Raw genomic sequence first — 25,825 nt, forward strand, 5'->3', positions numbered from 1 at the left:
AATTAGAAAGCAAATTATAGTCGGGTCAAATAAATGGACTAGTATTAGAACCGTTAAAGTCTATAATAAGGAACAAATAAGAAAACTTATCACATTGATCGAAAGGAACATGTGGTGTGAGTTTTTGCAATGTAAAACAATTCATTTTGGGAAGTGATTGCGTGGCCAATTTGTAAACATGAACCTCTCATTTTGGATTGGGACCTCTTTTTTTCTTTAATGAGAAAATAATTTTATTAAATACAAATTCGTCCGAGATCAAGAAGACTAGGGCGAATCATCCCAATCTTGGAAGTTACTGCAGGAGATAGTCAATATGACTCGCCCATCACATTGACTTGTCTATGATCCGTGATGACTGATATGTCAAGTCAATTGGATTTTGTATTCTTTGGTTTAAAATAATTAATTTTTAATAATTTAAATATTTATTATGTATAAAAGTGAGATTTTATGACTTCAAATCTTTTGATCCAACTTATAGTAATAAAAAGTTATAATAATTTTAAATGATTCTACTTGTCTGATGAGTTAACCTAATCTGTAATCTGTAAAAGAGGGGATGAGATGAGACAAAATATCGAATTTTAAAACTATGTTAGAAAATAGAATTTTAAAGATACAAAGGAGGAAAGTCAAAAGAAGCACTAAGCTTACCCACCCATGGGTTGCCTAAGTGGTAAGGGTGAGCACGTGAAATGTGGGTTAGGCGCACGTCACGGGTTCGATTCCCCTCTTGATTTTTCTCATGATTTAACTGAGGGATCATGACGGTGGATTGCTGTGGTAGTCCTCCTCGAGATTAGTCGTGGTGCACGCAAGTTGGCCACACTTGGTTAGCAAAAAAAAAAAAAGAAGCACTAAGCTTAAAGTATTAGAGTCGATTTAAAAACAAAAATCCCCAAGACATAATTTGGAAATTCTTGAGAAAAGATATAAGCTTTACAATCTGAAGAATTGAACACTTTCTTTTTTGTCAATTAGTCTTATATTCCTCTCTTTAAAAACAAACTGAGATATTATTTTTACAAGTTGCTATAGTGCTGGAGGAATGATTTTGAATACTAAACATAAAACAGCTTCCATATCAATCTCAATGTGATTCCTCTTACATCCGTTATCGATGCAAATAACAATGAATGAGGAGATAATCTATCGAATTTGCTGAAGATTGCCCATAATGTACTTGAAACCTACCATCATTGATTCTAACTGAAAATACTTCGGGATAATCAACATCAGTAAATGGATTACTCTTTTTTCTTTGACAGAATAAAACTCGATCTCCAAAGGACAGTTCTATCAGTTTGGTTTTTGGTACATCTGGCTTGCGTAACGAAATTTATTCAAGTATGCCACGTGCCTTGGAACAATTCAAATTTACCTTTTGAAAGAAGCATGGATCGATCAAATGTTTGATCTCTAATATTAGGGGCTGACACTTCAATCAAATGTTTGATCTGATTGAAATCAGCTACTAGAGTACCCATATTAAAGCTACACAAAGCATGACATTAAGATGACAGCATATCATGCTTGGGGTTACCATGAAGAATTGAAACTGTTATCTCAAATGTTCAAAAGCTATGCCTATCCAAAGTTCAAACTGTACCAAACTATCACAAGTTCCCATTATCCCTATCCGATATAACTGACTCGAACATAAGCACAAGGCCTCGAACAAACATGATTTAATTACGAATGGACTGGAAGGAATTGCTGGAGAGAGGGCGAATGAAATGGGTGGGTGGAAGGATGATAAGCATACTTTGTGCTTCCGCTTCTTTTGAACGCGAATTCCAAACCGCATAGAATTTTCGGGGGTAAACTTCCAATTAAGCCATTTAATGTCAGATACTCAGATGAATCGTTCGCAGCCAGGAAGACCAGCCAACTGAAGTCCCGATTTATGAGAAAGATTCGGATCCTGCTTGTGAGGCTTCTGTCTTTCCTTTCCCTGTTGCAAGGATAACTTCGCTGGACGGAAATTATTACTCCCGGAATCTGATTCTGGCTTTCTCTTCACTTTTTTCTTCAACAACGCCTGATCCACTGTTTTCCTCACCTCATTTGCGAAGATGCTTGAACCTCCTCCCTTTATTTTCTCCTGTTTCGGATGATCCAGACTAGAAGAATTGGGAATCCTCCCGGATGCGACAAGGTGTTGGTTGACCGTTGTGGAATTGAGAAGTTTTCGGTTGGGTGAAGTTAAAATTTGGCTACTCGATTCAGTAGTCAACCTCTCTTGGATAGATCGTGGTTGAGCAATAGAACTATTTTCTCCACGGGCAATGTCCTCTGTCTTTGGTGAGGATGCCAACTTTCTTCGCTTGATCGTTTCCTGATCCTGAACGTGCAATAAAATACACCTCATGATACGTTTAAAGTACTTTGTTCGCATTAATACAGAATTTTTTTTTTTATAGGTAAAGATCAAGATAATTCCATTAAAAAAAGGGGGTCGAGATGACCACCCAAAAGGAGTACAAGAAAGAAAACCTATCTATCAAAAGGAAACACCCACAAAAATACTACCCCAAAACTAGATTACAAACCCTATCCCAACTCGCAACAAAATCCTCAAAAAAGATGCCCTGAAACTCTTTAAGCTAGGATTGAAACATAATGGTTCTATGATTTAGCATACATGGAAGAGTTAAAATGCACTCTTTGGAAATTTTCCGGATGCCTGTGTCAGGCTCACAAGTCAGACAAAGCCGAATACACACCAAGAAATAATATTGATCAAATATCTCGTTTTCAACTATTATTTGTATACTGTCTCATGTATTTCATATTTGTCCAAAACATCCTTTCTATACCGCATGCTTGAATGAACTTAAATACATCAAAAAGAGAATATCTCTCCTATCAATGTATGGATGTGCTGGAATTTCAGGTTTGTTGAGATTCAACATCATTCAAGCCTAATCCCAAAGGTTTGGGGATTCATGGACGAGTTAAAATGTGATAGAAGACTTGATGATGATGATGACAGAATGGAGGGAAGAGATACACTTGGAGCCATGGTAACAGAAATGGGGGTACGACAACAGATTGGGGGAACACAAGCCCTCGAAAAGCGCTGCCAACTTGCAGTATTGAGCAGCAAAACTGGAAAACATTTAATTTTATTTAGGGTTTAAAAAGTTCAAAAGATCAAGAAATAAATGTCAGCTAGTTGTGACTTGTGATTATTTCAACCAACATGCAAGGACCCTGGTATCTTGGGTGCACATCATGATGGAGTTATGGCAAGGGTAGAGCTATATATTTTGTAAAGGCATGTGATTTCAAATCCTTTCTTTCGACTTCAATCCACCACATTTTAAGCTCTAGCCTTCATAGAGCCTTTTCCTTCCCACTTGTGCCTTCATTGGCCTTTGTTCGACATACCCAAAACATTTTAATTGAATTCCCTAAATTTTACCTCTTATTAGAGCTATTCCTGGAATTCCTTAAAAGGCCTACAACTATTTTTTTGATGGGTAAAGATAATTTTATTGATAAGGTGAACCAGTAGCAATGATCACTATCATCAAATTTACCAAATATGAATCAGAGAGCAAATGATCACAGACGCACATGAACACATTAAACAGAGGTGTTGAATCTATAATTGACGAGGGAGGAAAATTATACACCCATACCTTACGCCGATTATAAAATGCCTTCTTCCGCGCCTTTGCTCTACAGACAGCACTTTTAATCCCATGGTTGTCCATGGTTCCATTTGGCCACAACTCTGCAAGCTGAATGGTAGATAGGACAGGCATATTCAACAATGTCAGAGAAGCTTCCCACACCTAAAGAAGCTAATAGTGGCTACGATACATCATTCACAGCAAAGTAACCAAAAAGACTTGGTCAGTAGAAGATTTGAATAAGCTGATAAAAACTACACTTGGAAGCAGAAAAAATGGAAACCCAAAGCAAGGCCGACAAAATTGGTAAAACTACTATTGCAGTCCTACGAATGTTTGAAGTCATAGTCTTGAAGTATGTCCCCGTCAGTTAAAAACAGAGATGTTTATATGGAGACGACACGATGTATACCAAGCTAAACTCTTTGTGTCTCATTACTATAACCTTCAAGATCGAGAAGTCTTGGCTGACATTTTAAGACAAATAAAGGGGGGAATTTGACCCACCACTCCGCATTAGTTACAGACATACTGTGTCAGAAAAAGTGTAATCAACATAAAAAGTGCTTGATTGCATTCATTTTGGCAATGAGAAATAGCTTAGTTGATTCGCATTCCAAAGAGAAAAACAACAGAATTTTCAAGGATCAAAGTGGTCATGTCAGAAGCTATTGGTCCTCAGCAACGTGTGTTGTTTGTCATAGGTGGGCACATTTTGGATAGAGTTTTAATTGCTAATAAGTGCATTGGTTCGATGAAATCTGGGGTCCCTGGAATGGTTTATAAAATTGATCTAGAGAAAGCCAACTGGATGTTCTTAAGGTACATGCTAGGCCATATTGAGTTTTGGTCAAAATTGATTCACTGGATCATGAAATAGATTACTGAATACATCTCATTCTCTTCCATCTTGGTGGATGGGAGTCCAGCTGAATTTTTTAGAGGTTGAGACAAGGAGACATTGTGCTTTTGCACCAAAGAGTCCGGCTGATTCATTGTACTTTCGCTACAAAGGTTTGGACTCATTTTCTTTCACTTTAAAATTTCTTGGTGTTTCCCGCATTCTGTCCTCTCTTTGTTCCAAAGTTGGCACCTAAGGAAAACACTATCAAAAAGTGAATCCTGTGGTCTTAAACCCTTTTTGTTGCTTGTTGGGGGCATTTGGCTTGAGCAGAACAGCAGGGTCCTCTGCATGTTGTCATCGAGTAGTATAGCTGCATCTAATTGATAAGGAGCTCATCTAGTAATATGTCATCATTTAGAGCTTCCCCCAGTATTGGCTACTTAAGTCATAAAGGAAAGAAATAGACTGAAAATATACCACTTATAAGGTGAGGGAATCCAATCAGTAGACGCTCAACAAATCAAAAACTTATGGGACATAAATCGTCATGGAGTCAGCTTTGACTCGATCTAACTCGACTTTTGACCCATTTGAATGACTTGACTCAAACTTTACTCATCTTTTTTATCACACAGGTGATGGGTGAGGTTGGGAACAGACCATGGAAAGGCATCAAACAGTTCGGTAACTAACCCCAATCACTTAACTGTGCATGTCAGAGTATTTGGCTGATTCTGATTTGTCACATGAGGGATAAACTTAATATTCTATAACAAAAAAGATATCCTCCCAAAACAATTATTTTAAGAAAATTTTCCATTGGGTTTTTTTTCTCATAAAACATCAGCTAGCACATAAGGAAAAAAAGGTATGTCCAAACATGCAATTGGAAGTTTTAGAGTTGAGACTTTGTTGAAGAGAAAGCAAAAAATTTAATTGGATCTTGAAGTTACACTGTTTTGCTCGCGTTTCGTTGTTGTTTTTCCTTTCTTCTTTGTCATGTGGCTTTTCTTTGTTTTGGGTTGGTCCCCCCCATCGTTTTCTTTGATTATCAATAAATTTATCTTTATCAATAAATAAAAAATTATTTTTGTAATAAGTAGATGTTTTGTTTGTGGAACGATGAATTTACAATAGTTCCTCTACAAACCACATCTGGTTTGCCAAGAAAATTATGTCATTGGTTTGTAATTGTTCCTAGAAAACTTTGACATTATAAGATGGTATGGTGATTTAGGCATATTACTTTTAAAAAAAACAAATTGGTTTTCTTAAACCGACTCCAAATTTTTGGGATAAGGTTTCGATGATGAATCTCGGTTCATTTGAATGATTGAATCTATCCATTGTGAGTTTTATCCAATTTGGCTTTGACAACATTGGCACGAAACTACTAGATAAAAATATGCCTATAGTCGAAGTAACCAATGTTTGAGAAGTGTGTTAGGAAGTGGATCTCAAAGCACAGAAAATCATCACATAACAGAGATAACAAAGAAGGAAAATGGGCGTGTGAACTACCTCCACATACAGCTTTCTGATTTGTGGACCCTTGTATTCGTCCATCCCCTGGAACCCATCAACAAATAAGATACCAAGAAACAAGGCTCTTACTGGATACAAATAAATAGGGGCATCCCAGTCATAATTCAGTACCTCAACATATAGATCATATAGATCACATATCTTGTCTTCCATCGACTCATCCATGCTGTGTTTTTCTTTAAGAACTCCTCTTTCCTCAAAAGTGAGTACTTTCTGAAAGTCATCAGGTGTTCCATCTCGTTGCTCAGTCACCTAAGAGAACATACTTCAGACATTAATTTGAGGTGTAGTTTCTACATTGGGATCCTACATAAGAATCACCAAGAGAGAGAGACAGAGAGAGAAGAGGAGAGGATATAAGATTATGGCATCAATTTAGTTTCAGCACACCCAGTAACTTAATGTTATGCATTGCTAAAATCTGAGTTTGTGAACAATCAGTAATTGTATCATCTGTTTCGATAAGAAACAATGAATGGGTTCATCCTAAACCAAACACTAGAGCATATTGAAACAAATGGTGCCATCTGCCTATTGTGTACCTTGGATTTTAAAGCGGGAGCCCGCATTCTAATCATTTCAACGACCTCTTTCTTTATTTGTTGAAACCTATCATCTTTCTCTTGCTTCGCTGACAATCCCAGTTCAACCATCTCCTTCAAATTTCTCTGTTGCAAAGGAGTTAGAACTAACTTACTGCTTCTTGTAACTTCATAAAACAAAACAAATCAAAACGCAAAGAAGTTGATGCAAAGGAAGTTCTGCTTTAAAAAGTCCATATGTCAAGGACTAGTCAATAACTGAAACCAATTTGAAATGATTACATTTATCTGTATGTGCAGAAAATAAAGCAATGGATATTGGTGATCTATCCATTCATTAACATCTAATATAACAAAATACCTTCAATGTTTTCAGCTGCACTATGTGGCCAAGAATACTCATAAGACGATTAATTAGCTCCTCTGATATTTTTCCTTGGCTTGACTGCTGCAACCGTCAAAATAAAATGGCTAAAATTTCAAGGTCTACGAACGAGTAAAAAATTCAAGGACACCGTCAGAAGAAACATTCCACAAATCCAGTGAACTAGTAATAATCGATTAGCTAGATCCAGTACCGCTAGTCTGGCAACTTTAGCAAGCTTCTGTTTTACTTCTCGAGGCAATCTCCTTTTGACAGCTTGTGATGAATTATCAGCATCCGGTACTTCCAAAGTCGGCGGTCTTGCTGAATGGAAGAGTTGATTTCATACCCCCCAAAAAAAAAAAAAAATCAATTAAGCTAAATGGGCAGTCTTAAACATCAATTAAACTAAATGGAACCTCTCTCCGAGGTGGCACCTTCCCTATAGCATTCTCATCAACCAAGAATCAGAAATTCATAACGGAAACTGAACTTACATTCTGCAACTATCTCCTCCAACTCCCTAATGGCCCTTTCAAGCATTGTACCTTTTGGCCTTACATTAGAACCTTCCTTCACATGCAGTGGAGGAGTCTTCTGCGATAGATTAAAGGCAGAATAAAAACCAACAAAATAGCTTGCAAGACAATTATCAGTACCATCATCATTGCCACCCAAACCAGTTGGTGCGTTAAAATCGAAATAAATGACTAAACAGTAGATATAAATGAGCAATAAATTCTTGTAGAACATTGTAAGTATAATTCTTTCATTGAAAGAAAGTCCAGCTGCCCAAGTGGTTACCATGTTAAGAGATACTAAGCACCAAATGAAGCTTGCTTTAATGAACACAATTTGTTTTAAAGGGACGTGAGTTGAGAAACATATTGAGACAAGTAAGCTCAATGACTACACAGTTTGCAAAAGTTGAAGTAAAGTAAATGTCAAAATTAAGCCAAAAGAAATTCATTGCATCTAATCTATTAATAACACAAGTGAAACAACACTTTCCTTACTAACTTAGTAAGATTTTAAACCTTACTAAGGGTTGTTTTGCTCTAAATTTCATCGAAAAACTCAGATCCAAAACAAAAATTTAAAAACAATTTCTTCTGAGCTTGATCCAAGGTTTTGAAAAGGGGCGGCTACCGAACTTCCACCTAACTCCCAAATTTAAAATTAAAATTCAACGGTGAAAAATAACATCTTTTTTGGATTTTTTTTTTTTAAAGCTCATAGAATTTTTTCCTCTACAATCCTAAAGCATCAATCATGTTTTTGGATACCACAAGGTGAGCCAAAGGACCCTTAGTAACGGTGAAATCCTTACTAACTCAGTTAAGGCTAGTCGGACTCGTAACATAACATAAAAAAGAAAAAATGAAAGATGGTCAAACTGTAAAAACTGCCATTAGTGGGGGATTTTCAGAAAAGATAAACACTTACCGCTGTCTGAATGGGATACTTGCTCCTCGGGAAATTAAGGTCAGGTAATTCAGTACTTCCATTCTTCTCTCTCTGCCGAACTTTGGTGGATAACTCCATCTCATCTGTATCATTCAATGGCCTTTTGGATTGAGGCTCGAGTTGAGTAGTACCTTTATCCCGATTTATCTGATGTGTAGCATCGGAGGATTCTCTTGCAACCTTCAATTTATTACCCAGGTCCCTAGACTGGATGACTCCAGTCTTCTGTTTTTCGGTATCTTTTGCTTCCACTGGAAGTACAGAAGTGTCCTTGTTGATATTTGAAGATGAACAATGCTCCAATTTGATATTCGGATCAGAAGATTTCTTTTTGGAGGGTACCATAGTAGACTGCAATTGATTGGGTAATTTCTCATTTTGAGAATGCTCAATTTTGGCAGATAAACTTTGAGAAAGGCTAGAAGAATTATTTCCCCCCAATGGTGCGGTCCTTGCAGCAGCTTTCATCCTCGTATTACCCATTTTTGCGAGTTTATTTGGTACATGTTCACCATCATTCTCACCACGAGTTGTTGAATCTTTCCTTCTTTTCTTCTTCGGTTGGTGGTTGGGTGATGCAATAGGGTCATTTCTGGCAGATGAAAAACAATGGGAAAGGATCAAAAATAAAACTGAAGAAATTAAGTAAAATTCAAATATAATCATTTCGTTGTAGAAAAGAAAAGGTAACCAGAAATCATTGTTAACAGGTACAGGCAGCACAAAACTGTAAATATGACACCAGCATTTCTCATCATCATCTGAATCTAGGCCTTAAAATATTTTGTCTGCGAAAACGTTTCTCAATCTATCCAAAAAAAATGACAGAAAAAAATAACTAATCCTAAAATAATGAAACAAGTCAACTTGACCATCATTTTTTATGGATGGTGAAGGCAAGGTTTACTACATCATCAATTTAATTCAACAGAAGAAATAATAAGTAGCATGTAACCTACAAATGTGCAAACCATAGAAACTGCATCTGTGCTCTCAAGTTCATAAACAAACTAAAAGTATGTCCTCCCTCATCTCCAATTCTATGGGGAAAAGTAAACATTACAATGAAAAACCCTTTGGAATATTTATTTAGGCATGAACATCATTTTTTTTGCTAGGCAAGCAAGGGTTTAGTGGTTAATAGAGGTGAACGTGGGTTCAACAGGATGTGAACCTAGGTCATGGGATCAACTCTCCTTGAGCCTTTACCAGCTTAGCAAGATCATTTTATATTTCTTAACATTTATGATAAAAATCCAAAGGTGTAACCCTTTTGAATTCTTCTAAAATGGGGTGAAAAAGCCTTCTAATTGCCTCCTAAAGCTAAAAACTTTGGAGGATTTAACAAATCATTTAGAAAAATGTGTTGGTCCTATCTTATCAGAAAAAGGAACTGTCTAGTTTTTCCACCCACAACCTTATAAAGAGGGTGAGTTGTTTATACCCGTGGAAACAGTGGTCACCAAACAGGGATGGTATCAGTGTTACCTTCAGGGTATCGATATGTGTTTGCGCACCAACTTCTAAAATTTTGAATAAGGCATACGACAGAAACAAATTAAATAAATAAAAAATTGAATGAGTTGCAATGATGGATGTCATCCTTGTCAGAGAATCATAGCCCAACTTTGATGATTCTTCTTAGCTAAAACTAAATTTTTTTGCTACCCAAAAAGAAGATGCAATCATACTCATCATCACCTTCCATCGCCAATCAAAGAGTGTATACCTTACTCAGGCTTTTCGAAAAATCCCAGTCACATTCGTCAATATCAACACTCAACATTTAATTCCATTGTAACCAGTTTACCATTGTAATTTTGCAACTCCATCAATCCAAATCATCCTTGAATATAGCAATCAAAAATTCACTTTTGTTGTTGCATCTCATGTTTGATTGCCACACTTGACCATCAATGTCAGCCAAAATCCTTCCTACTCTCTCGGTTTCTCTCTTCCAAGAGGTCTCATATGGAATTCATTCTTTTTTCCCTCTACTTGTTCTGATCTTCAAATAAAAAAGGGGGTTGTTTACTTTCTTAGGTACAATAAGCCAATCCCCTCTCCCACCCTTTTCCATTTTTACTTCTATCTTCTTTTGGCCTAAATCATGTCCCACTTGGCTCAAACCTATTTGATTGAGACCAAACCTATCATGGCCCAGAGAGACTCTGAATCCTATTGGCCCAAGATGCCTTTGAATCCTTGGTGGTCAAGCTCTTATCAGCCAATAGACGCCCATCTCCCTTTTAGGGCTCATTGATTTGTGTTGAGTTTATTCCTTCTCCACCCTCGAAAGTTTTGAGTTTTTTATCCTCCTTTACTTCACCATTATTCTATTCAACACTTCTATCACATTATGGCATGTGAATGATTATTTTATTGTGAGGTGGTAATTCTAGCAGTGAAGCATATAATCAATCACAAGTGTTTTTTAATGGAACTCAGCTTATGAGGTGTAGGCAATTGATTTTAATGATACAGATTTTGGCAAACTCGCATATACCGTTGATCCCATACTCTCAAAGATCAGTGATCCTCATTATTTTCTTCTGAGAAGGGGGGGGGGGGTAATATAGTAGAGACCGGGATAGAGGAGTGTTAGTCATATGAAGAAATAATTATTAATTAAGGTAATAGTCAATTAGTATTTTTTTTTCATGTAATTGCATTTAATTCAATATAATTTCTCTCCTTAACAGTGGCATAACCTTGTGTCAATGTTCTCACAAGTAACTACTATCGAAATGCATCTTTATAACTACCCTTCCAGAATATACAAATCGCATACCATATGAGGGGATAAATTTTCCAATGGTATCATATCATTAAACACAGAAAAATCCCATCACACCATCCAACGATTTGAATCCTAATCCTTGTGATTATACTCTTCTTATAAGTGGACACATTGTACGTATTTTTTAATAAGTGATCATTTTATTCTTTATTCTGATCATATTGGTCTTCTAGTATTCTCCTACTTTCTATATAACTAGCAACATCAAATGTCTTTTTTGAATTTTAAACCTTGAAAAAGCATGTGATCGATCCAAAGATAAACAGATCACAAGACATGACTGTAGATAGAACTGATTGTTCGAACAGAATTCATTCATCTGACACAGGCTAACATGTTAGAGGCAACAAGCAAACAACCAAAAAGAAGGGGGATGCATTTCTATATAACTAGCAACATCAAACGTCTTCTTTGAATTTTAAACCTTGAAAAAGCATGTGATCGATCCAAAGATAAACAGATCACAAGACATGACTTTAGATAGAACTCATTGCTCGAACAGAATTCGTTCATCTGACACAGGCTATGACATGTTAGAGGCAACAAGCAAACAACCAAAAAGAAGGGGGATGCAGTAGAAAATGCATAACTTCATCACCTTCCTTATAGAACAGAAATGAGAACAGTAGCAAATAAAATCTAGAACATTGCCAACAATTTCAAAGAAAAGAAGGCTGCTAACGAGGATGGCTAAGATGAACTCACGTGGGTTCCAACTTGCCCCTATTAATAAAGAATCCATTGTGTTTTGTTGTTGATTTATCAACTTGAAAATACTCATCCTGCACAAGAAACCAGGGGACATTGGTTATAGTAATCTAATCTAGTCATAAAAAGACCATATAGGAACTATAAAGAAATGGGCATCAGGTCCTGCATAATGATCAAAGAAGTAATCATGAACTACCCGCGCTACCCTTAGGGGTGCACATGGTTCATATTGGTTCGGATTTTGGCAAAATTGGAACCGAACCAAACATGATCGGTTCTACAAATTTAGAACCAAACCAATCCAATTACCCTATAGAACCGAACCAATCCAAACCAACCTTGGTTCGGATCGGTCTCGGTTCTCATACTTATTATTTTCAATAATAAAATTGAAATGGTTAAAACTTAAAACTAAGCAAAATAACTATTAAATAAAGCATCACGCATAACATATAACACGTATAAACAAAACATCAACATACTTATTATTTCAACATAAACAAAGCATGACACATAACACATTAAAAATAAAAATCATGAAAAAATTAGAAAATAAAAATCATTTAACACTTACCTTGTAACTTGTAAGAGATGATTGAATATCAAAGTCATTTTTAAAATCAAATGTTGTTTGTTGCTTGTTCAAAGTTGAAATCAAATGTTGCTTGTCACTTTGTAATTAAAAGTAAGGGGGCACATTTTTTATGAGTTTTTTGTTAGAAAAAAACAGAGGAGATGAAGTTGAAGAGTTTAATGAGTTTCCTCTAACACACTAACACAGTTGTGTGTGTGCGCGCGCGCGCGTGTGTGTGTGTGTGAGAGAGAGAGAGAGAGAGATGGGTTACATCTTCATTTTCCGAGAAGGTGGTGAGGTGAGTGAGGGAGACGAACGACGGCTAGGTTTTCTTCAAACTTGAAGAAAAGAGATATAGAGAATAGAAGAACGAAACTAAGAAAGGGTTTTATTTTTAAATAAATAATATATATATATATATATATATATATATATATATATATATATATATATATATGATATGAATTGGTTCGATTCTATTATACCCCTAATCCAGAACCAAACCAAATAATCGGATTTTTTTTTACAATCCACACCCGAACCAAACTATGCTCAATCTAAACCAATCCAATCCAAAAGGCGGATTGGTTCGGTTCTCGGATTTACCCAATCCAATGTGCACCCCTAGCTACCCTACATAATTAGAATGCATGAAAGGCTATCTGATTATTGCTAATCAGCACTTAACCCATCTTGATATAAGTCCCACAGGACCATCTATAAACCGTGTAAACAAAAACACACATACGCCTCGTTTTAGATTTTCTCTTCTTTTGCTTGTTTGAAATGACATGTAGCCTGCTTAAAGTAGAGAGTGGCCTTTTATTATACCGATTTGTGTTTTTTAAGAAGGAAAAGTTGGTTTTTACTGTCCTAGTATCCATGAAATGAAAGGAATTTTGATTATTACTATTATTGGGCAGATTAGGATACGTGAAATATTACGAAGGATCATAGCTTCACTAGATCAACACTAAGAGCAGTTGTCTATCTAAAGTCATGACTTAGACTCGTCAAACATTAATTATGCTATTCGGGATGTGTGGAATTAGGAGTTGAATCAACAAGGAGAATTTGGACAACCAGGTGCCAATTGAACTTTTCCTTCACTATCTCTGAGAATAAATATACTGCGAAAGGCCTTTTATTGATCCTGTGAAGGTGAACGTTTCCACATTTATTCCACAATTATAAATATTACTAATTAAATATGTTCCAAAATGGCATTAAATGTCATAAGATTTGATTAGAAACTTCCCATTCCTACTTTTATCATTCATTGGAGTAACTCTGCATTGGTTATTTTTTTTACTTTTCTGAAAAATGACTTTTTGCAAGTAAATAGTCAAAAATGACTTTTTGCAAAATGAAATTGCAATTTTCACTAATAACTGAACGATGCTATAGCATGAATTTTTTTAGCCAAGTGATGAAAATTTAGCATGCCTTTGACCCCTTTACTGTTAAGCAGCTTAACAGCTTTCAAGGTTATCTTTTATAGACTTTGATATCACAGAGGTGCCAGCTTGCACGGGATTGGTGTTTGTCATGAATAAGTAAAGAGAACCTCCAAATAATGGATTGGTGTTTGTCATGTACCAGATAAAATCACCATTTTTCTACTGATAGCAAGCAAGGTAAAAATATTCTATCACGCTACAAAAGATTTAATATTGCAACGTAAAGATTTTCATAGTTAAATAATTATGACGATGCTAACTTACTACCAAAAATGTGAATAGCATAAAAAACATTCATCTTCATGATTGAGGCTTTATTCATTCCCATTTATTACCGAGTCTAATAACTAATTACATAAAGAAAACCACAAAAGATTAATAATAATAATAATAGTGATGATGATGATGATGAAACCCACCAGGTCAGCATCATCTATAAAAGAATCTTCTGTGTCATATTGATCATCATCGGGAACATCACCAAGTTCTTCCTCGTCACTACTTTGCTTACCCTGAAATCCATCAGTTGTTAAGTTACCACACCAAATTCAAATATTGAAATAAAACAATAATGTAACAAGATCATAGCCACTTGCATTTAAAACAATGACTAAGAATATCAGAAATACAGTTTTGGAATCATGGTATTTATAAAACTTTCCAATAAAGAATTAAAGGTAAAACAAAACCGCATTCTGTACCACATAGAGCCGTTCAATCTTCTCAATAACAGCACTAAAACGATTTGAGGGAGGTTCATCCTTCAGTTCGGATTCCTCAGGTTGGCCCTACAAAAATGAAACAAACTAAGAACTAGTGATAACAGTCAATGAGATGAATGACCATAAGGGATCTAATAAAATATGTACTCATGCAACCAATACCATCATGGAAAGATGAAATGTACATATTAAGGCATGCATGATGCACACAAAGAAGAAGCCTTCATGCACACCACATACATGAACACTTCTTTACCAACTGAAGAGGTTCGAGATGCATCCAAGGCATTTGAACGTCTCATGAGGAAATACAATTGTTTTAATACAATTGTTTTAGTCCCTATAAGGTTAATGTCCAAAAATTCCAAATCAAATCACATAACCACCAACAAAAAAATTAAGACATCCAAATGTTCGGGCATATCAAACATTGGTATTAAGAGACATGCTAAAACCAGCAGCTATGCGGTCATTTCTATCTTGGGTCTTTCTGTATTTTGGGGGTAAGTCTTCAAAGAGTTCAAGGGGGCGTTCGTTAGATGGGAGTGGGTTTGTAATTTATCTTCTATGTCATGTCTGCGTTATTTGTTGGGGCTCTTGTTTTGGACTGGTCATATCGACTTCCCTTCTTTCTAGTCTTTGAATAAAAAAATTTATTTAATCCCTCCCACCAATATATTATAAAATAAAACAACAACGGTGAGTCCCACTCTTTGTCTCAAGATTTATACCCCATAAATAACATATCTTGAGGACAAGTTTTACCTTTTCTCTTCTTCCTCTTTCCAAAAATACTCCTAACTTTATTCTATTTCTTCTTCTACTCTTTTCCAACTTTATTGTATTTCTTCTTCTCCAAACTGTATTATTTTTCCTCTTTTACCCCCCTTAATCCCAAAGAGGATGCTCACATTGTACGCACAGGCAAACTCTTGTATATATATATATATATATATATATATATCATTAAGGCTTGCGTGATGCATGTAAATAAGAAGCCTTCACATGCATCAAACATGTAAACACTTATTGGCCAACTAGAGATTGTTCGAGATACATCCAGGGCATTTTGCATGGAACCGTGAGGAAATACAATATTTTAGTCCCTACTCCATACTAAGTTAATTTCCAGCCAATCAAAACTGCAATACATGTTACTGAGTACAATATCGCCTAACATCAAGGACCTAGTTTTTTTCGTTTTGTTTTTGTTTTTTTTTTATTATTATTATTATTATTTTGCTAAGTTTTTTGGTATAAAATTAAACTTTGTTAAGTAACAAAATAAATGAACAAGGAAATAATCCAAAAAAACAAAATTACTTGTTATACAAAACAATATAGAAGCAATTCATGAAGAACATCTACAATCCAACATATCCAATGCTAGATGATAAAAAAGCAAAATTACCAAGATCGATTATCAGATAAATGAAACCAAATGATTACTCTCATAATTACATAAACCAGTCAAATCAAACCAACAATTAAATAAGAAGAAGATCAAACCGAAGCCTCACAGGAGCGATTCGAGACTCGAGAGCCGGATGAGCACCAGTAGGAGGATCAGGTGGAGGAAGAGGAGGTGGATTGGACTTGTTAGATTCCTTGATGAGTTTCTTCCATGAAACAATGGTGGTTTCACCTGGTCTGAGTTCGATTGTGAACCTCTGTCTTTCCTTTGAAGACGACGAAGATGAAGCAGCAGCCATGGCGGCCACTGCTGCGAAGGATGAAGAAACCCTAGAAGAAGTACCACCAACAACACCCTCATTCTCCTCCATGGAGACGAAGATGGAGGAATTTTAGCTAAATTTTGAAATTTTAGGGCATTCGAAACAATGAAATTTCAGAAAAAAAAAAAGTGGCGAAGATTTATAAGAGAGTGAGGAATTAAATTTCTAGGGCAAAAAAAAAGACGAAAGTATTAATTGCGAGTGAGCGAATTAGTCTGAAAAAAAATCCAGAGAGAGACAACTGTAGCTTCGCCTGCGCGGGATACTAAAATCTTTAACCGCACATCTCTGCTCCTCTCTCACACACTTCATCGTAATTGTAAATTAATTGGGTTTTTACATTATAGTCCTCAAAGTACTAGGAAATTGAGATGAGATCCCTTAATCCCGAATCTGTCATGGATCGGATACGAGGATCTATTCCTTTAAGAAAAGGAGGGAAAACACTTTTCTTACTAACTTAGTTATTCTTGAGCTTAAATGGATTACAAAATTGGCAATCCAACACCACAGCCCTCTAGATTTTATGGAAAAACTGGTCAAAAGAAATTTTAAAAAATAACTTTTGAGGGCCTTGGTCCAAGGTTTAAAAAATGGATGGACTCTCAGGTTTAAAGTTAATATTCAACGGTGAAAAGTAATAATCTTCAAAAAATGATTTTTTTTCAAAGTTCGTATAATTTTTTCCTCTGCGACGTTGTGACATGGGATTATGTTTTTGGATGCCACAAGGTGAGCTCAGCGACACTTAGTAAGAGTTTAAATTTTACTAATTTAGTAACACTAGTTGGACTCTTCCTTTTAATCCTAAAACTTGGGATCCACATTAATGATTAGGCATTTGCTGAGGATACAGTTCAAATCGAGAACTGAACCAAACCGGTAGATTTGGGTCGTTTTGGAGTAAGTTGCAATTTGACTCTGGAAAAAGAAAATGGAGAATCGAACAAATTTGATTTGATTCTCAGTTCAAGGTTTGTATGGAAACCGAGAACCAAACCCTTGATGATCACTACTTTTTAAGTATTAAGACGTAGATGGATGGTTTTTTTTCATGAAATTTCATGTTCATTATTTATTTATTATTTTATAAAAAATATGTTGCTTCCAAGGAGGTTTATAAGGAATTGGCATTCCATAAAATCAAAATCGAACCAAATTAACTTTAGTTCAATTTGGTTTTGGTTTGGTTCGGTACTATAAGCAATTCAGCTCGATTCTGGTTCTTACTTAGTGGAACCAACCTATGTTGGTTCGATTCCAATTTGGCCCAATACTGAACCAAACCTAGCCAAGTTTCACCCATAATAATAATAATTATTATTATTATTATTATTACAGATTGAATTTTGATACTTGATAATGTGAATTTGAAAATTTAAAATATGTGGTACCTACTCTTTTTTTTTTTCCTTTCTTTCTATTCTTTAATATTAATTATCTATTAAAAAATTATATGTATGCTGAGATTTACGTCTTATGTCTCGAGGCTTATGCCTCGAGTCATCAACCAACCAAGTGCCTTGCCTTGCCCTCGGGGTCTGAAAACATTGGTCATAAAAACGAATGAGATGCCAGCCAACGACCGGATTAACAAACCCGCCTAAGGTTTTCCTCCCATTTATTAACATCATTTATATTCTACATACAAAATCACATTATCTATTAGCGAATTTATACATTCCATACGATTGTTCAAGAAGATAAGAAATTTCATTCAAACATCCCAATCTTATAATTTACAGTTCTAGATGTAGACCTTCTCCATCAGAAGCAGAGCTTTTCAAATTTGACGAATGTGAAGACGTGTGATCAGAATATCTTGATAGGATGAGTCGGGCAATATTTTCCGCTGCAACAGCGCTTGTCTCCATGGTACTAGCCGCATTTTCAAAGGCGTTCACATAGTACAAATGATGCCCATCCAATAAAAACGGTGCAAACACCTCTGGAGCCTTGTAATGAGGGTATGCACCCCAATTTATCCGAGTAGCTTCCCACCACACGCTGCCAATGGAAACATGAATGACACTCAGCATCTAATAAATCTAGAGGTTAGCACAAATTTGGTTTAATGCGACATGTAGCAGATATAAGTGTGAGTGAATGTGAATGGGACTTGGAGTGGGTGGGGAGGGGGACAACCTACAGCAATAGGGGACTGAGTGAGACATGCTACCTAATTCATCGGCTCGCTCTATTCGAATTTGGGTCCATGGTTTGTCACTCTAGAATGAACCCAGTTCGTAGGGGTAGATAGAGATGGTTCATTTCTTGGTTCACCTAGAACGATTCACTAGCTTGGTTCGCTTTTGCATAAACATAATTCAAGTATACAAGTTACAAGAGGTTTGATCACATTTTTTTCATTCTGCTCACCAGCTACTACGCGTGATCTATTTGTTTCTTGGTTACATGTTGGACGCTCGTTTGAGGGTATGAAGAGGGTGCTTTGGAGCATTACCCACTTCGCTATTGGTTGGTGCGTGTGGAAGGCCAGTAATGGTGGATATTTGAGGAGGACACGAGTACCCTGGGCCTTATTCTCAATGTATTAGGTGTCATTTTCTTGTGGTCAAAAGTGTATGATGAGTTTCGTGTGGTGTTTTTTGTTGATTTTGTAGGGAGGTGGGACTGGGTTTGTAACATTATGAGAGAGTAGCGTATGTAATGTTCTCGCTTGATTGGCCATCTCGTCCGGTCTCGCTTTTCTCTTATTAATGAAATTGTATACTTATCAAAAAACAAAAGTTACACTAGAATTATATTATAATCCAAATTCTAAGTTAAATAGAAACAAATTAATATAATAATCCAAATTCTATATATGAATAATGATAAAAATATAATAAATTGATTTGGTTCACCGAACCAATTAAAAAATTGTTGGCATGCTTTGGTTCACTGAACTGGCCTACTTTGGTTCGCCGAACCCAATCAAAATTCGGAGGGTTCAGGGTTCGCTTGATTTTCCGAACCCAGTCTGAACCATAGGGCAAACAGGCTCGGCTCAGGGTTCAGATTAGTGCCAACAAGTTGGGTAACATAGAGTGAGACATCTCCTAAGCATGGTTTTAAGAACCCAATTTTGGAAGATGATCAGGTGCCGCAAGGATGTAGAGCATAAAATGTTATGTACTTTAAAAATAAAAATAAAAAAGATACAATTTTGGCCATGCAAGAGGATCTGAATTTTTTATTGGAAAATCACTCAGATCCTACCAAACCCGTTTTGACTGGACCATGTCATAGATTCTTTCTTTTATAATGCAAACAAGCTCCTTCCATTTATCTTTAAGCACAAAAGAATTCTCTGTCCTTAACCATACCAGTATAATGTGGTGGGGAATAATACCTGAAAATTTGATCAAGTAATGCTTCCTCCATCTTTACACGAGAGAATACTTTGTAAATCATATCCTTTTCACTGTATTTCTTGAGAAGGGAGATACTCGAGAATGGCAAGTTTGGTGCCTCAATCGTGCCCACAAGTTCAGGTATTTCCAATAAAGATTTCATGGAAAAGTATTCCTTAAAAAAAAATCACAAATATCAACAGATGGAATAACTCAGCGAGAATTATAAGTAAACCAAAGAATATGAATGAATGATAGAATACTCACGGGATTTAATACTCCCCTAACAAAGGTCGCATGTGTATGCTGTAAATTTCTTTTAGGAATAGAGATTGGAGGAGAAAATCGGATATTTAACTCATCGAGTGGTGTAGCAACTACCGCGACTTCACAGCTATAACTATTTCCTTTAGTGGAGTTAAGCTCGTAATAGCCTCCAAGATAGGAAATAGATTCGATTTCTTCGTGAAGATGTAATGTGACATCTGAACGATTTATGAGTCCGGCAGCAATCTGCCAGTTTCCTCCTTCAACTGACCATAATCCTCCGCCAGAGCCTGCCAAGGAAACTGCCCCTGCTAAGCCACTAATGCTGACACTTTGGCCGTAGTTGATTCTCGTGATTACCTAGACAAATGGAAGCCCATAGGTGAAGTGAGTTCTTTAGAATTGGCATTATGTGGGATGTGTAAACAGCAGTTAACATTCTCACAACATATGCAACATAACTTGATCATCACACATGGACACACGGTTAGGGAATTGTTTAACGAGAGATTCTATTGCCACACCAACTTTTGCTAATGCCACCCCAATTCATATGGAAATCACCAAAGCATTACCACACATCTTGGGGTGGGGTTAGCAAAAGTTGGTGCAGCAATAGAAGCTCTCTTGTTTAGCATTCTTTCTATTCAGTAGATAGAATGTATCTGCTAGACCAAAGTGAATTCGGATCAAGTAGTACTTTTAAAGTTAAATTTCACTTAAAAATAGAAAACTACGACAACTTAGCTTCCAAATAGCCATTATTTGGCTCTTTAGTCTCATGCAGAATATGAACCCCCACTAAAGTCACCAATAACATTCATGAGAGAATCAAATCTTGGGCGGTGCAATGAATTACATTTACAGAAGAATCCTATATCATCAAAGTGATGGAGAAATAACTGCACAAAATTCAAAGAATCCGCCTTCAGCTGGTTCCTGATATAAAATCGAGCTTAAACCGATTGATGCCTACTGTTTTGATAGATCCATGTCCCACTAAACAATTTTGTCCTCTAAAAATCTATACTACATGACAGTTTGAATGTTAGTGTCACCTACACATAAAAAAGTACTCTCACAATTTACAAACTGGTCTCTGAGAAGTCATGAATTGATGATTTGGTATGAATATAGTTAAGATTTTTTTCCGAATAAATAACTGAAATCTTATTAAAAAAGAGAACGAATACATAGGGGAAGAGATTTTCTAAGATGATACGGTAATAACAGCAAAATGGAAAGAAAACTAGTAAAAACTTTTGCATTACGACAACAGAACTCCATCCTGAGAACTGATTAATCCCTGATCAAACAACTGATAACCTCGCAAATTCATGAATTTCACGGCTCTGGTCTTCAAAAAATTTGATGAGCTTTTTTTTTTTTTGTTAAGTAAAAAAATTTGAGGATTCTGCTACTTCCAAATGCCCAACATAAAGCGAATGGTAAACTTTCTCACGTTACTGCCCAAAAAGCACTCGATCAAGAAGCAAACAAAATTCCATCGCATCCTTGGGAGGTATCCAAAAACAACCAGAAAAGGCATCAAGAAACTCCAAACCATCAAACAAACTTTCAATGGAAAAATAGATTTACATCCTCCTCACTTTTCTTTGCACGTAATTAATCTATTATGAATCATAACTCTCCAATGATTAAGAAAGTCCACAATCAAATTCTTGACTAGCACCATGGTTCAAATTTTTGTTTAGTTTGGGGATGTTTTGTTGGAACTTACCAATTCGGAATGTTTCTGATTGTCTGGGAATGTCTCAGAATGTTTTGGTCGAGATCCTCTCAATTGGTTAGGACAGGTTCAAAACTTATGTCATTGGTACCGACACCCACACACCTTACCAACTTAGTGAGTGGTGGATAAGTCTAGAAGCATGTTGGCATACACGTCAAGTACAGTGTGGGTGAGGTGGCTTTGGCTTCAACCTAACATAAGATAATGGATGTTCGGTCACTGTCGCAGCAACGAGAGACAGCGAAAGATATACGGGAGAGAAAATGAGGATGGCTCAAGGGAGATCTCAACCCCCGGGGCATTCTATACACAATAGTATGGAATAGAAAAAGATGACGATGATCCCAACTGACGTGGTTAGCCTCATTGGCATTGGCGTGTGCCACGACTCATGTAGATGAGCATAGCAGCCTTGTTACATGGATCTGATGCTTATTGGCTCTTACTCTATAAGAACCTCTTTTGGGCTCCCTTGCCAACAATGGTGGCTTCGTCCCTTGGGGGAAGAGATAATCATTAACCTAACATATCTGCCTAATCTGTACAACCGACACACCACCACCCAATAAGCAACAAGCAATAAAAGAACAAAAAGGGAAAAAATTAATTAATTAATCCAGGTTAGTCAATGTTCCAATCTTTCATCTATCACATCTCAACATTGAGGTGACCAGAACGGTTTTCTCCCTAGAAAAATGGACCTCAACCAATCTATCTAACCCCATCCATAAAGCAAATCCATATTGCGTAACATCGAGAGGGGAACACACATGATACCTCAACCTACCCAGCATTCTCTGTGGCACATAATGTGCTCTATTTGGTATGATGTACATGTCGTGACACATGGTGACATGGAAGCATAACAAGGCATGCATGTAAGGTTAACTAGTCATACATGGAATCATCATATTGTGCTACATAGCTTGACCCGATAGACCTACATAGCAATCTACATAGTGCATTGGGGACTTGACTAGATGTACATGTGGCATTTCATGCAACGTGACACAGACTCCAAAATGGGCCATCCCCATTTATCCCTCGCACGGTGGGAAAATAAGTTTAGTTTCCTCAGTGTGCACTCAATACCGCAACTCAAAGGCAATTTAGGCACAGTTGACCTAGTAAGTTAAGATCAATGAGACTAAATCATAGGATATTGGAAATGACTGAAAAGACAACTTGTAAATTCCAGATTAATGAAGTCAAGTGTGAACGTGCATGATACATGAGCACATGTGAATGGGTAGGGTAAAATATAGGTGACTGATAGGTTCAATTGTGTGTGGCCAACAGAAACAAATGCAGGGAAACAATTAGGAAAATGGATTATGGCATACTTATTTACAAAACAATGGAATATAAAGTTAAGAATCTGTAAAGTCAGTAATACAGACCAAAGGGGAATGCCTACTTCCTTAGAGCCCTCATCTCCAGTTCAGTCTACAAACATTTTTATCACTACATTAGTCTATACATGAAAAAAATTATTTTGGACTTAAACCTATATTGTTTGTCGAATTAACTGCATTTTTCATATAGTTGCCAATATTTCCAATCTTTGCGTGCATGGGAAAGGTAATTGTCAAAAGGCTCCTAAGAATCATCAATTTCTAATTGAGCCGAATGTCTCCCTGCAGTCTATTTTATAACATTGTATAAAAATATCACAAGCCTTACTTTCAATTTCAATAATGTATCATCCCATATTCAATGTTCTTTCTGAGCTTGTAAAATAAACTGTAATATACGTTGAACCTCAAATACCTTGATCCTCCATTTAACACTAGGATCTTAGCATCATATTCATGACTTAACACCAATCCTACTAAAAAATAGAATCTGAGACCCACAATCACAGATCCTAGGGAACCCAAAAGATAGCTAAACAAAAAATACAACTTAAATTGGACTGAGATTTTTTGCTCACAGAATTTTTCGTCACAGTGCTCACAGACTCTCCAGTCCGTGCCACATCAACCCTAACAAGGGTAGTTTTGTAAATTGGGGATGTCATTCAATACATGTGGACTCATGTGATTGGTGGGTACCGGATTCTGTGCTCACTGTGAACAAAAAAAATAATCAATCAGACTCAATAGCAGCAGACAAATTCTTATTTCCCATATTGTTTTAAAAGGCAGGCGTGTGAGCCATGCATGGGGATATCACAATGCACGAGGCTGAGCCTCCTCACGGCCCTCCCAGTTTTTAATAAAACTATTATGAAAAAACAAAAAAAGAGAGACATAGGAATAGCATCTGGCAATAAATTATTTTTTTAGGCCAATGCTAGCACATCTCAACGCATCTTTTTTTTCCACCTTGCCTTGCAGTTTTGTCCAGTTCACCATTTTAAACACTTGTCCCAAATAAATCTTCATTACTTTAAACCCAATTCACTAATTTCAGTTTCGGGTTATTAAAACAAACGCAAATCTTAAGCCCTATCAGCTAGACCGATTTCTATGTCATATTCACGGAAATAAATCAAATAGTCATAAATCTAAATGTGATTTTCATGCCATTTACTACGAAATTATTTGGCTCCGTAAGATGGAACATGTTTTGGCCAACAATCAAGGCAGGCATGATAAGTTTGAATCCTGCAATTTCCATACTATGTGCCTCTTTTTCTTGTTTGAGATTTTCCGCCATTTCTACAAAGCATAAATCATTTAAACGTCTTCAAATTTAATTACCACGGATAAAACATTCATACCAAGCAATAAGCAACAATCTACACTATAAAAAACTTAATTTAGAAATTCAAATTCAACAACAAAAACAAAATCCAAGACAAAAAGATAGAATTTTTACAGTAATAAGCTCCGATATCAGTGTGGGCGATATCCCCACATCAACCAATTCCTCGAGCAAAGTCCGCTTAGTAAGTGGATACAAACCTGCCCACTTCAGCATCTCCTCTACTGATTCGAAAACAGGTCGAGAATCCAAACCCATATAATACTTCAAGAAACAATCCACCGCATTGTCCACAAACCTTTCCATTCTGAAAAGTGAGAACCCGTATCGAAAAAATAAACGAACCAAATTGTAAAAAGAGACCAACTTCTGGTGCAGAGGATAATTTGATTTGGAGGGAAGGGTTTTAAATATAAATTTGTTTCCATCCCAAATTCCCAAAGAGAAATACGAAGATGAAGATGGGGTTTTGGTGCTTAGGTTAAGAAATTGAGTGAAGTTTAAGGCGTGTAGGTTCTTGGGGTGGAGTATCGATGCGCCAGCTTCGAAGGTGTCTTCAGCGATTGAAATCGTGGCCATTCGACCTCCAACAATTTTGTTTCGTTCGAAGATTCGGATTTCTCCTACAGAAGTAGAGGAGTATTGGCGTAGGAAATGAGCGAGAGATGAACCAGCGATGCCACTACCAATGATACAAACGTTGGTTATAGAAGAAGAAGAAGATGGAGCAGGGTAGAATATTAGGAGTAGGGTTAGAGAGAAAACCATAGTTGACGAGACTTGCGCCATTAACGTCACTTTGTTATTCTTCTTTCTGTGTTTGAAGAACCAGAACCGAAGTTGACCAAATTGAATCCTGCAGAGTGCTTTTTCTTCTTTTGGAGCTTGGGTGGGAATAGTAAAAGCTTATATGCATAAATAAAAATTTCTTATTTGTAGATTGAGGATAGCTGACCAAAGTTATTGAATCAGTTTTTGGGTTTGCTTTGTGGTTCATGATGAACCCGGTTTGACCGGTCAATTTGAGTCGATGGGATGTGTCGTATAGAATTCTTTAAACTGGTGAAAATGATAAAACCCGTTCTCGAGATACACTATTTATGGGATATAAATCTCAAGACGAAAATAATTGACTCATCGTTGTGTTTTATTATATAGATGTTATACAAGAAACCAATTTGTTATTAAATATGCTTTGAATTGATCTTTTCTTCTTCTTCTTTTTTATTTTAGTGATGTGCCAACTACCCTGCACGAGATAGCAATTAAATATAGACACTTTCATGTGAAGGGACATATAGAGATTCGAAGATGTAACTTGAAGAGCACAC

The 25,825-nt window shown here is 36.4% G+C and overlaps 2 protein-coding genes across 3 annotated transcripts; both read right to left on the reverse strand.

The window, feature by feature from the left end:
- Positions 1-1,533: 1,533 nt before the first annotated feature.
- Positions 1,534-16,709, reverse strand: LOC147404226 (ubinuclein-1-like). Of its 2 annotated transcripts, none has more exons than XM_086440095.1 (13): positions 16,194-16,709; positions 14,653-14,739; positions 14,371-14,463; positions 11,912-11,988; positions 8,386-8,998; positions 7,437-7,536; positions 7,154-7,263; positions 6,937-7,020; positions 6,576-6,701; positions 6,145-6,285; positions 6,010-6,057; positions 3,651-3,752; positions 1,534-2,347 (listed from the first exon to the last, which is right to left on the reverse strand). In XM_086440095.1, the coding sequence occupies exons 1-13, from the start codon at positions 16,455-16,457 to the stop codon at positions 1,859-1,861; spliced, it is 2,334 nt and encodes a 777-aa protein (XP_086296221.1). In that variant the 5' UTR covers positions 16,458-16,709; the 3' UTR covers positions 1,534-1,858. The 2 variants fall into 2 exon arrangements, with proteins under 2 accessions (XP_086296221.1, XP_086296220.1); XM_086440094.1 differs by having other exon boundaries at positions 6,937-7,023; positions 16,194-16,708.
- Positions 16,710-17,999: 1,290 nt separating this feature from the next.
- Positions 18,000-25,394, reverse strand: FCLY (farnesylcysteine lyase). The gene is made up of 4 exons (XM_086440096.1): positions 24,609-25,394; positions 20,033-20,392; positions 19,765-19,940; positions 18,000-18,416 (listed from the first exon to the last, which is right to left on the reverse strand). Exons 1-4 carry the CDS (start codon positions 25,281-25,283, stop codon positions 18,149-18,151), a joined length of 1,479 nt encoding a protein of 492 aa, XP_086296222.1. The 5' UTR covers positions 25,284-25,394; the 3' UTR covers positions 18,000-18,148.
- Between the last annotated feature and the right edge of the window lie 431 nt (positions 25,395-25,825).

The sequence above is a fragment of the Akebia trifoliata genome, chromosome 4 (genome assembly GCF_017979445.1).
Source record: "Akebia trifoliata isolate Shusen 1 chromosome 4, ASM1797944v1, whole genome shotgun sequence".
In the NCBI taxonomy this organism is placed as follows: domain Eukaryota; kingdom Viridiplantae; phylum Streptophyta; class Magnoliopsida; order Ranunculales; family Lardizabalaceae; genus Akebia; species Akebia trifoliata.